Source organism: Hordeum vulgare, chromosome 3H, assembly GCF_904849725.1.
Source record: "Hordeum vulgare subsp. vulgare chromosome 3H, MorexV3_pseudomolecules_assembly, whole genome shotgun sequence".
Lineage (NCBI taxonomy): Eukaryota > Viridiplantae > Streptophyta > Magnoliopsida > Poales > Poaceae > Hordeum > Hordeum vulgare.
The window spans coordinates 435,621,980-435,635,607 of NC_058520.1; the positions used below are offsets into that span (position 1 = coordinate 435,621,980).

At 46.2% G+C, this 13,628-nt stretch overlaps 1 protein-coding gene across 1 annotated transcript; it reads left to right on the plus strand.

The window, feature by feature from the left end:
* The first annotated feature begins 5,424 nt into the window (after nucleotides 1-5,424).
* On the plus strand, nucleotides 5,425-6,042 carry LOC123444127 (histone H3.2). The gene has a single exon (XM_045120745.1). It carries the CDS (start codon nucleotides 5,489-5,491, stop codon nucleotides 5,897-5,899), a length of 411 nt encoding a protein of 136 aa, XP_044976680.1. The 5' UTR covers nucleotides 5,425-5,488; the 3' UTR covers nucleotides 5,900-6,042.
* Nucleotides 6,043-13,628: the final 7,586 nt, after the last annotated feature.

The window sequence follows — 13,628 nt, forward strand, 5'->3', positions numbered from 1 at the left end:
TCGATTTGCTAATCTTAATAGTCGCCGCATCTGCGTACGTGTTGTGTTTAAAAACAAGTGAAGTTTAATTTCCCTCTAAAAAAAATTAAATTTCATTTACATTCAAAAAAAGAAGGTGTATCTCGGTGATTTTTTTTATTTGCTTTTTTTATTTTCTAAAGCAACCTTAGAGTTGCCTTGTCGAAGAAAACGATTTAGGATGTTGCAACAATTATTATTTGCTTTGCTAATCTTATGAGTCGCCGCATCTGCGTACGTGTTGAGTTTAAAACAATTGAAGTTTAATTTTCCTCTAAAAAAATGAAATTTCATTTACATTCAACAAAAAAATGGTGTATCTTGCTGATTTTTTTATGGGGACTGCTAGGCATCCATCGGTGGGTTTATAGTAATCATCCACCACCTTTTTAGCCGTTCGATGTATACGCGCGTATCGTCCGATCACCAGCTCGATCGTCTTCGTCCACCACCTAAAATCCCGAAACGACGCTCCAGTTGCAGAAACAAGCACGCTGCTACGCGTCCGGCTGACGGGTTAAAAAGTGACTGACGGGTCTTTTGCAACATAGATCATGTTGCAATTTTTTCTTTTGCAACAAAGAGCATGTTGCAAAAATGTCCGTATATTTTTTTTGCGATAGGATTTGTTATAGAATATTTTCTGCAACAAGGATCATGTTGCAGAAAAATTTGTAACAAAGGTCATGTTGCACGTAGGTCAGGCCGTATAAAACTTTTGCAACAAAAGATATTTGTTTTAATTTTTTGAAACATAGACCAAGTTGTGAAAACTCGTCATTGCGCCTATTTGCACTAGCTACGTCGCTGTTAATCGCAACAACGCCGTTGTTGTAGAAACTCTGCGGATTTGCTCGAGGGATGGGGCTCGAGCTCGGGGCAAAACCAAGGAGGAGACGTAGGGCGTTGGAGTCTAGGACGTTTGCATCGGCACCACCGAAGTTGGTTTTGTCCAACACAGGACACGCGTCTGGTGGGAGAGGCGGTGGACGCGGTCGTAGAAATCCACCGGTTGATGGGAAGAGTTTTCCTTTTTTTATTTGTGTTTTTATTTTCTAAAGCAATTTTAGAGTTGCCTTGTCAAAAAAATGATTTAGGATGTTGCAACAATTATTATTTGCTTTGCTAATCTTATGAGTCACCGCCTCTCTGTATTTGTCGTGTTTAAAACAAGTAAATTTAATTTCCCTCTAAAAATGAAATTTCATTTACATTCAACAAAAAATGGTGTATCTCAATGATGTTTTTTTCTAAAGCACCTTTAGAGTTGCCTTGTCGAAAATAATAATTTAGGATGTTGCAACAATTATTTTTTTATTTGCTAATCTCAAGAGTTGGCGCATCTGCGTATGTGTTGTGTTTAAAACAAGGGAAAGTATTCCTTTCATCCGGCTGATCGAACACTAGGCGTCCGTCACCTTCATCACGCGACGCGTGTCCCTCGCACCGCTACATCTTTCTTATCTCCTTCTCAATCAACTCCTTTCCCCAGCTCCTGCAGCATGCCATGGCCACCACCACCTCAAGCTCCCGCAACGCCACTGCTCATACGAGCCAGCAGGTCGCCGCCATATGCCACAGGCTGGGCCTCCCCTCCGCCTCCGGCCTGATGCGTCCCCTACGGCGCGTGAGGAAGGGGAGGCCATGGATTTCCTGCACGGGCGGAGCGTCGGGAGGTTGTGGCCGCCGAGGAGGAGAACACCTTGGACGAGCTGGGGCATGGCTGCGGCCGCGCTGCCCTGCCGCGAGTGTAGCGGGCGGGCGGGCGGGGGCCGGGGCGCGTGCTGCGACCGGTTGGTGGGGCAGCGGCGGCGTCAGATCGGAGAAGGGAGAGACGAAATTTTTTCCGCAACTTGACCTTTGTTGCAAAAATTTCTGAAACTCGACCATTGTTGCAGAAAATTCTTCCGTAAAAATACCTATGCTACAGAAAGACGAAGAATTTCTTTTTCTACAACAAGCAAATTGTTTTTGAAACTCGACCGTTGTTTCAGGAATTAACGGATCCAAAGTTTATTTCTTGCAACAAAGCGAAAGTTTTCGCAACTCGAGCGTCGTTTCAGAAAATAACTACTGACCATGCGGCGGGGATGCGGGGCATTAGATCGGCATCCGACGACTAGCTAGGTGACGGATACTTTTTAAAAATCATCCGGCGAACGCGTAGCGTTCCTCAACAAGAAAACAAGTGGAATTTAATTTCCCTCTAAAAAATGAAATTTCATTTACATTCAACAAAAAAGGTGTATCACGATGATTTTTTTTCCTAAAGCAACTTTAGAGTTTCCTTGTCGATAATAATGATTTAGGATGTTGCACCAATTAACTTTCGTATTCACGAGAACCGAATAAATTTTCCTTACTGAAGTATCTATTTTCACATTTTAGTGAAATTTAATTTAATTTAATTTGTGATCTATGTGTGTATGTATGAGTGTATGCGTATGTGATGTGCTGAAAGTGTGAAATTTAATTCACTCATTTTATTTTGTATGTAGTCATCTAGTAAAATCTTTAAAAAAACTTATATTTAAAACAGAGGGAGTAGTACGTATATGCATGCAACCGATTGACATTCCATATAAAAAATATGACTACAAAATTCAACCCAACTAATTTAGGAAAACCAGACTAACATGCAAAGAACTACTAAAGTAGTACAATAAGTTATACTCCCTCTATAAATAAATATAAGAGCGTTTAGATCACTAAAAACAATGATCTAAACACTTTTATATTTACTTACTGAGGGAGTATACAGAAGTTAGAAAATGTAATTATTTTTCTTTGAAACTGTAAAGACAGCCATCGACACTAGTATTTTTTGGAGAGCAACAGTGAGTTATCAAGATTCCAGACTAGCATGCAAAAAATTTCAATGCCAACTCAAGTTAATTACAGTAGAAAGTAGTTTTGTACCCCAAAACTGTAGAAACTAAAACAATCAATAGTAATTATTGGATAACAAGAATGACTCATAAAAAGGTATAAATATTGGGACACAAATGGAATACTAAGCGCAAATACAGGCATACCTCAAAATTAAGACATGAGGCAAAACAATTTGTATGGTTTGAAGGAAAATGATATAAGCCAACATACAAAAGTTAGAATAAAGGAAAAACGGTATAGTCATCGTATTCGAACGTTCAAAAATCAGAATGGAAGTGAAAAAGAATCAACTAAATAATTCAACGCGAATCACAACGGAAGATCGGACGGCTAGAACATTTGAGTGAAAAATATTGAGATTAGTCCTATGCAAAATAGTACAACAAATATGTTCCTAAACGCAACTTTAATGAAGCGACTCATTTCGTCCGTCGCCGTTCGTTTGGGTCGGCGCGGACATAAAAGTCGGCCAAATGCGTCGACCCAAACGGACGCGCGTCCGCTTGGCGTCCGGCTGACGATCCATTACCGGCCCAATTCTGGATCGGATTTGCGTCGGCGCGGACGCGAGATGGACGCTCGCGCGCGCCTAGTCCTCTCACAAGACCCGCCGGTCGGTATCTTCCACCGCCATTCCCCCTCATTTCCCCCAAAAACCCTCCCACCCCCGCGCGCTCCCACCCAGCCCCTGCTCCCGCCATGGACGGTGACCTCGACCTCGACCTCGACGCCGCAGCCGGACTGGCCTCCCTCGCGTCCGACAAAGGCAAGGCTCGCGCCTCCCGGAAGACTGCCGCGCCGAAGCCGAAGAAGGTGCTGACGGCCGAACAGCGAGCGAAGGAGTCGGCCAAGAGGAAGGACCGGAGGCACGCGGCGGGCGCGATGGATGAAGCCATCGCGACGGCCGCCGCACAGCAGCACGTCACCAACGCCCGCGTCACGGCGGCAACGAGGGAGGCGCTCTGCATGTTGGGTTTAAACCCTAGCCAGCACGGCCTCGTCAACGCCGTCGTGGCCGCCACGGTCAGCACCGGCTCATCCGCCTTCCCTCGTGCGATGCTGCTCCGACTCGCCCCGCGCGTCGTCTTGCAACCATGTGTCCGGCTTCCACGTCTACCCGCAAGCCTCCCGCTTCTCGGGGAGTGCTCGCCCGAGGTGAGCGTGGTCGCACCTTCCACGCCCGCACCCACGAACATCGCCCTCAACGCCACACAAGTGGCCGGTGGCTCGTCATCCGGAGGCGCGAGGAAACTTGCGAGGCAGACGCCAGCCGACCAACTGTCGGGCGCGCACAACCTGTTCGACGGAATGCCGGCCGCCGACAATGACGACTACATGCAGAACATGATCTTCGAGGGTGGTTTGCAGGCCGCGGGCTTCGATTCCAACGAGACACAAAGCCAGGATGGCTGAGGCTACAACGAAGATCAGGCCGCCTTCATGCGTGATCAGCTCGGGTCGGCCTGGACCTGGACAGCTTCCCTCTCGACCATGAGTTCCCGGAGGACTACGGGCTAGAGAAAGAGGACGAGTGCGACATCGAAGCGGAGCCTTTGTTTGAGGACGAGCTCGCCAACCAAGTGGTCGGGACCGCACCGAAGCGCAAGAGCAAGTGGACCAAAGCATACACGACGGTCGAGGACAAGTGTGATAGCCTGACATATTAGGGATGATAGACTACTCATATCAATAAGAAATTCCTTCTTTTCCGGGAGCCCATTCAAACAGAACTCACAAGTTAAGCGTGCTCGGCTTGGAGTAGTTATAGGATGGGTGACCGACCCGGAAGTTGATTCCGGGTGCGCATGAGTGAGGACAAAGTGCGTGGAAAAGACTAGTATTGATATGTGGGGCCAGTCTAGATCCCGCCAGGAGTAACGACCGCCGGCAGGTGTGTCCGAGGCGTTACAACAAGCTTCTTTGCGAGTGTTGAAGAGACATTGGGCAAGACCCCAAGACGTGCGCCGAACAAAAGCATTCAACCTTTTGGATTCGTGTTCACCGTGAGTTTCATGAGCGTAAGAAGTTTCTGCCATATTTTTTGGATGCCAGCAAGTGTGTTAACATGACCACAGGGCCGCAATGGCGTGGTCGAACTCAAGTCCCACTGTTTTTCTGTGTGCTCGCATGTGTGCCGGTCGGCTGGCGAGTGCACCAGCATGACTGTGGTGATATTTTTTTGAGGCCGACATTGTATGTCGGCACTCGCATGTTGCTGGCATGAAACACGGCCGCTGGCATGGTGCTGACATGAAACATGGTCGCTGGCACGATCGGCCGCGGACCCTTTTTTAAAATATATTGACTGCGGACATGAAATGGATCGGCGACTGCCGACCCAAATGTGAAACAGGACGGACACCAGACGGACGGCCGACCCAAACGGATAAAAAAGAATAAATTCATCGTCGTCGGTCCGTTGGAATTTTCAAGCTTACGCGCCCCGCCCGCCGGCCAAACCCGCGCCCCTACTTCATCCCGGTGAACCCATGCCGAGATCCTCAGACCACCACCGCGCCGAACAACTCTCGCCGGAACGCAGCAAACCTCCCAGCCTTTCCTCGCCACAGACCCCCAAATGGCCCGCACGAAGCAGACCGCGCGCAAGTCCACCGGCGGCAAGGCCCCGCGGAAGCAGCTGGCCACCAAGGCTGCGCGCAAGTCGGCGCCGGCGACGGGCGGCGTGAAGAAGCCCCACCGCTTCCGCCCCGGCACCGTCGCGCTCCGCGAGATCCGCAAGTACCAGAAGAGCACGGAGCTGCTCATCCGCAAGCTCCCCTTCCAGCGCCTCGTCCGGGAGATCGCGCAGGACTTCAAGACCGACCTCCGCTTCCAGAGCTCCGCCGTCTCCGCCCTGCAGGAGGCCGCCGAGGCCTACCTCGTGGGCCTCTTCGAGGACACCAACCTCTGCGCCATCCACGCCAAGCGCGTCACCATCATGCCCAAGGACATCCAGCTCGCCCGTCGCATCCGCGGGGAGCGCGCGTAGGCGACCTCTCCGTCCTGCTTGGTTCCTTCAGTCCTCATCGTGTCATGGTCTAGCCGTACTGTAGTTTTTAGTATCTGCAATTGATGTTCATGTATCAAGTGTTCTCTAAGTTATTATGAATGGAAAGTACGCAGCTCTGTTTACCTTCTTCTCTGCTATAATTCATATGTTCAGAACTGTTGGCGTTGTTTGGGCAATGGAAACTGAACAATCTGCACCTAAACTGAAGGTTTAGCTTTAATGCCTTGTTTGGACGAGAGAATGAGCCGGATTTTAAATTGTGCCTCCTCCGGTCACCAATGGGTTGAGCTTCTTCAAGTTGGATACCATGACCCCGAAGGTGTTGTTCGCTCGTAGTCTGGTGCTGAATAGGAAGCCCAAGCTGAAGATCACAAAATGTGACCTGTATACAAGGTAAATTGTCGAGCAAAATGCGACAGAAATAAAGAGCCTACAGTGACGAAGCTTGAAAAAAAGTTTAATGGGATCAATGTCTATGATGATGGGGTCATCATTTATAAATGAGTAATGATTAGTGTTAAATTAGTAAAGGAGTTGCTAATTTTACTGGGGTCAATTGACCCCATTGCCTACAAAGGAGTTCCGTCCCTGAGAGCCTACATGATCATATGCTGTCCATTGATTCCAACGACTCATCCATCCTTACGAATGATTCCCGATGTTAGCTCCAATGATGATGATTTCACGCTAGATGAATGCGTAGGGTTTGAGCTATAAGTGGCGTCTGAACCTTAACCGAATTCTGATTTTCTAGTTCAGTGGTGAATTGGTATTGGCCCCATCCTGTTTGGTTCAAGGCTCAGTGCAGGCAAGATACACATTTGTGGCGTCAGCTCATTTGTGGCGCTTCTCTAGCTATGCATTGCTTTGAATTTCTGCAGTGCCCATGATGAATTCTGATTGTCCAAGTTCAGGCTTTGACCAACAATTAGTCCAGCATTTTGTGGTAAGCAATTAGTCCAATACTCCCTCCATTCCTAAATATAAGTCTTTTTAGATATTTTATTAGGAGACTACATACAAATGTATATAGACATATTTTAGAACGTAGATACACTCATTTTACTCCGTATGTAGTTCCTTAGTGAAATCTATAAAAAGAACTATATTTAGGAACGGAGGGAGTAGATTGCATGCAGTTAAGTGACATAAAATCTGCACCATTAGGATTGCATTCAAAACACCTTTTATGACGGCTAACATTGTACTGATCAAGAATTGGGTAGTCAAAATACACTTTAGGCTTATGTCTTGGGGGAATATTAATTTTCCTTATTTTGCATAAACTTGCTTTAGTATTTGGTTATTGATCTTGGTCATGTTAGTAATTTTTCAAGTACAATGTTATATCTTAATCAGCCTGATTAATTTGGTTAGACTAGTTATGTGGAGAATAGAAACATGTTGAGGATGTTGCCAACTTAATCTACTCTCTTGGTAAATACCTAATGAATTATCTGTTGGAAAATTAGGCAAGTTCATGATTAATTTCAGTAAACAATTCATGGCGAGAACGGAAATAAGCATGCAACAATCTAGCAAATTAGACGAACAATATAATATGCACATCATCGCACATGAAGTAACAACTATAGAGAGACACACGAACATATCATGAAGAATGTACTGTTCGTTAGTTGTTGCGGGAGCGACGGTGTTGGCGATGACCTGTTGTTGACGGTGATGGAGACGGCGATGAGTAGCACAGTCTGACTTGGATGGTAGGCGACCTCTTATGACGAATTTGAGCAGTCATGCAGAGCGTTTTTCAAAAACCTAATTCGTCCTCTCCCGATGCAGGATCACAAGGACGAATGATTTTAGAGACCCCCTCTCCCACACGCCGATGTACATCGGGGTTCGAGCTGAGGTAGACTACGGTGGCAGCACAAGTTGCAAGATGAGGCAAAATCCTAAGTGTTTTCGGTGTTCTTTGGCCGAGGCCAGCAAGCAATATATATAGAAGGACTAGAGACGGTACCGTGTCGCGATCACGATCTCAAATTGATTTGGTTTTCGTAAGTGCATCTAGTGCCCTTAGTGATTTTGGTGGTTTGAAGACTTATAGGTTAAGTAACTAATGTGTTTATAAGTGTACACAAGCTCTATAAGTCGCTGAGGAGTTTGAGTTATACGATGAATATCGACCCCTAAAAATGTATATCTTCGGCTGAAGAAATTGGTCTTATGTTGAAGATTTTGATCGCGAAGAAATTGCGATGAAATTGATATTCCTCATGAAGATACTGAAGATGAGGAACTCGGTGTGTCCTGAAGAAAATCAGATCGAAGACTTTGAAGTGTGAAGATTTATTCTTTCTGTTTCTTTGTCTTCACTCTTGAGTCATAGGAACACCGTACTGTTAAAAGGGGTCGAGGTAACACTACAGAATGAATTTCCTCATGATGCTCAACCCAAGCCTAATCCTACAAAGGCCTCAAGTGAGGAATATGAGAGACATGAGGACTCTCATAGTTGAGAGTTCCGACCGTTGCCGCGATTCACGCCACCTCACCGATCTTATCCACACAAACGGTCATAATATTTAAGGGCATTTATGTCAAATCATGTCAGGATGCTCCTAGGCTATAAATAGCCGCCCCCACAACCACTAGCGGGTTGGGTGCTCCGTGAGAAACTGACACTTGTCATTTAAAGCAACCCAAAATCCTCAGAGTGTTCGAGAGTAAATCATCAGTGAGGAAATACCCCAAACACCAAACCACAAACCAAAAACCAAGTGATTGAGCATCACTGAAGAATTTGTTCCTGTGTGGAACTGAAGCCTTTTACCTTTGAGGAATGTGTATCCTCGAGACGGTTAGGCATCATGGTCTAGAGCATAGTCAATTGTGGATCGTCGGGTGACCGAGTTTGTGAGGGTTTGGAAGTCTGCCCTGAAGACTTACCACGAGTGTTGGGTGAGGACTGTGTGACCTTAGCTCAAGGAGAATACGGTAGGGACTGTGTGTCCTTTGGTTTCAATACCAAGCCGCTCCAAACCAGACGTACAACTGTGAAAACAGTTGGAACTGGGTCATCAACAACTGTCTTCATAGTGATACGAGTTCTATTTCTTCAAATATTTAAATTCCTCAATATTGTATGTTGAAGACTGTCATTCTCACTGTTTGAAGAATTTGCTGAATATTTTCTCTGAATTTCCTCAACCTCAAATTCTTCATACCTGTTAATCTTCACATGTTTCTTCTGTGCCTGTGTACCGTGCAAATCATTCTTCTTATATTCATCTAGAAAACGGCTGTTGTAATCTTTGCACCTCTGGTCCTGTGCTGTTTCCGCTGCACGTTATTCATCAGTGAGGAATTTTCTCAAAATGAATTTCCTCAGCGATGAAATTCTAAAAATCGCCTATTCACCCCCTCTAGTCGATATAACGCACTTTCAATTGGTATCAGAGCAAGGTACTCCCTTGTTCTGTGTGATTTTTGGTTTAATCACCTGGAGTTTTAGTTATGTCGACTGCAGGCATGATCAAGGTTACTGCAGGATGTCCTACCTTCGAAGGAAAGAACTTTCCCTACTGGAAGACCAAGATGCAGATGCATCTTCAAGCTATTGACAATGATCTCTGGTACATTGTGGAACATGGTGTTCCCTTCATTGCTGATACTGTCTCTGCCGCTGATGTGAAGAAATTCAAGCAACTTGATTCTCAAGCGAAGAATATCATCTGTGGCTATCTGAGCAAATGTCAGTATGGCAGAGTGAGTGCGTTGGGCACAACGAAGTTTATCTGGGGTAGGTTGTCCAAAGTCAATGAAGGAATAACAACTCAGCGTGACTCTCGTGTTGATGTTCTTCGCAATCTCTTCAATCGCTTCAAGAGGCTTGACAATGAAAGCTGCCGAGATACCTTTGATCGCCTCACTGACATCTCAAATGAACTGCAAGCACTGGGAGCTCGAGACATTACTGACCATGAAGTTGTGAAGAAACTGCTAAGACCTTTGGATTCATCATTTGATACACTGGTTCTGATGATTCAAGAAATATCAGACTATAAGATGGTTAATCTTGCTCATATACTCGAAAGACTCAATACTCATGAATTCCAACAGGAAGAAAAGAGAGATCTGTATGGACCAAGCTTCTCTAGACCTCGTGTGCTGAAGGCTAAAGCAATTTCCTCATCTGAAGAAGAAGACTCATATTGCAGCATTGGTGATCCTGAAGAACTTGGACAGGAGCTTGCAATGCTCGTGAGGAAATTCCATAAGTTCACAAGGTGTGGCCAGTTTGGTAAATCTTCAAGAAGAGATATGAGGAAATCAGAATCTTCATCTGAGGACTACAAGAAAAGAACCTGGCACAAATTCAAGAAATCAGGTCACTATATTGCTGATTGTCCTCGTTGGGTGAAGGAATCAAAGAAGAAGAAATACAAGGATGAAAGTTCTGATGACTCGAAGAAAAAGAAGAAATCTTCAAAATCCTCATCCTCAAAGTCCTCATCGCACAAGAAGGCTAGTTTCAGAAAGGCTCGGGCACTCATTGGCAAGGAAATGGATTCTGAGGAAGAATCTGAGGAATGTGATAAAGAGGAAGGTTCAGAAGAAGACTCAGAGTCTGGTGTGGCAAGTCTTACACGGGCTACCACATTCGTCAGCAAGTCAATCTTCAACCTTGAAGAAAATGACAACGCTATCTACATTGATGATTATGCTGATGACTTCGCTCCAACCTATTGCTTCATGGAAAAGGTTCAAAGGTACCAAACGACATTTCCTCCTCTGATTCAAGTGACTGTGAACCTGATGATTATAAAAAACCCAGTTACAGTAAACTTGCCAATATTGCAACTAAACAACAAAGTGCCATTGAAAAGCTTCAAAAACTACTAGACACAAGCGACGACCTGTTGAATGATGAAATGAATCATACCCAAATCCTCACTGAAGATGTAAAAAGTCTTCAGTACAGATTTGACAGTCTTCAAGATCGTTATGACACACTATTGGTTGATCATGAGAAACTTTCCTATGAATTTCTTCAAAGGAAACTTGATCTTGAGAAGCTGAAGATGTATCATGATGATCTTCAAATGGAAAATAATTCATTACTTGCTCAATAGATCAGTGCCGCTCAAGTTGAATTCACTCCACCATGTCTCTAATGCATCGAGCGTGAAACTGCCAATTCTTCACCAGAATCATGAAATGCTTCTATTGCTACAATTTCTTCAACTGGTAATTGTTGGGTAACGTAGCATAAATTGAAAAAAAAATCCTACGCATATTCAGATCTTCCTATGGAGAGACAAGCAACGAGAGAGGGGTGAGTGCATCTTCATACCTTTGAAGATCGCTAAGCGGAAGCGTTGCTAGAACGAGGTTGATGGAGTCGTACTCACGGCGATTCAGATCGCGGTGTGATTCCGATCTAGTGCCGAACCATGACACCTCCGCGTTCAACACACGTGCAACCCGGTGACGTCTCCCGCACCTTGATCCAGCAAGGAGGAGGGAGAGGTTGGGGAAGATCTCCGGCAGCACGACGGCGTGGTGTCGATGGAGAGACGAGGTCTCCCGGCAGGGCTTCGCCAAGCACCGACAGAGAGGAGGAGAAGGAAGAGCAGGGCTGCACCGAGGGAGAGGAAGATTGGTGTCTCCAATAGACCAAAGTGCCCACTATATATAGGGGGAGGGAGGGGCTGCACCCTCCTGAGGGTTTCCCTCTCCTGGGAGGGGCGGCAACCCTAGATGGGAGGAGGTGCGGCGGCCAAGGGGGGAGGAGGGGTGGCGCACCCTTCTGGTGGGCCTTAGGCCCACCTGCGCTAGGGTTTCCCCCTCTCTCCCCTCTTCTTGCGCCATGGGCTGAGTGTGGGGGCGCACTAGCCCACCTAGGGGCTGGTTCCCTCCTGCACTTGGCCCATCTAGCCTCCCGGGGTGGTGGCCCCCTTCCCGCGGACCCCCGGGGCCACTTCCGGTGGTCCCGGTGGTCCCCGTACGTTACCGACGACGCCCGAAACACTTCCGGAGTCCAAAACCATCCGTACTATATATCAATCTTTACCACCGGACTATTCCGGAGCTCCTCGTCACGTCCAGGATCTCATCCGGGACTCCGAACAACTTTAGATAACCTCGTATAACAATTCCCTATAACCCTAGCGTCATCGAACCTTAAGTGTGTAGACCCTACGGGTTCGGGAGACAAGCAGACATGACCTAGACACCTCTCCGGCCAATAACCATCAGCGTGGTCTGGATACCCATGGTGGCTCCCACTCGCTCCACGATGATCTCATCGGATGAACCACGATGTCAAGGATTCAATCAATCCCGTATACAATTCCCTTTGTCTGTCGGTATAGAACTTGCCCAAGATTCGATCGTCGGTATGCCTATACCTTGTTCAATCTCGTTACCGGTCTATACCTTGTTCAATATCGTTACCGGTAAGTTTCTTTACTCGTTCCGTAGCACATCATCGTGTGACTAAATCCTTAGTCACATTGAGCTCATGATGATGTTCTACCGAGTGGGTCCAGAGATACCTCTCCGTCATGCGGAGTGACAAATCCCGATCTCGATTCGTGCCAACCCAACAGACACTTTCAGAGGTACCCGTAGTGCACCTTTGTAGTCACCGAGTTACGTTGTGACGTTTGATACACCCAAAGCACTCCTACGGTATCCGGGAGTTGCACAATCTCACGGTCGAAGGAAAAGAAACTTGACATTAGAAAAGCTTCAGCATACGAACAATACGATCTAGTGCTATGCTTAGGATTGGGTCTTGTCGATCACATCATTATCCCAATGATGTGATCCCGTTATCAATGACATCTAATGCCCATGACCAGGAAACCATGATCATCTATTGACTATCGAGCTAGCCAACTAGAGGCTTGCTAGGGACACATTGCGATCTATTTATTCACACATGTATTATTGTTTCCTGTTAACACAGTTATAGCATGAACAATAGACGATTATCATGAACAAGGAAATATGATGATAACCATTTTATTATTGCCTCTAGGGCATATTTCCAACAGTCTCCCACTTGCACTAGAGTCAATAATCTAGTTACATTGTGATGTATCGAACACCCATAGCATTATGGTGTTGATCATGTTTTGCTCGTGGAAGAGGTTTAGTCAACGGGTCTGCAACATTCAGATCCGTATGTACTTTACAAATCTCTATTACTCCACTCTGTACATGGTCCTGGATGGAGTTGTAGCGGCGTTTGATGTGCTTCGTCTTCCGGTGAAACCTGGGCTCCTTGGCTATGGCAATGGCCCAGTGTTATCACAGAAGAGTGTCATTGGACCCGACGCGCTTGGAACCACTCCAAGGTCGGTGATGAGCTCCTTCATCCAAATTCCTTCATGAGCCGCTTCTGAAGCAGCTATGTACTCCGCTTCACATGTAGATGCTGCCACGACTTCTTGCTTGCTGCTGCACCAGCTCACTGCCCCACCATTCAAAACATATACGTATCCGGTCTGTGACTTAGAGTCATCCGGATCTGTGTCAAAGCTAGCGTCGACGTAACCCTTTACGACGAGCTCTTCGTCACCTCCATAAACGAGAAACATTTCCTTAGTCCTCTTCAGGTACTTAAGGATATTCTTGACCGCTGTCCAGTGTTCCATACCGGGATCACTTTGGTACCTCCCTACCAAACTTATGGCAACGTTTATATCAGGTCTGGTACACAGCATGGCATACATTA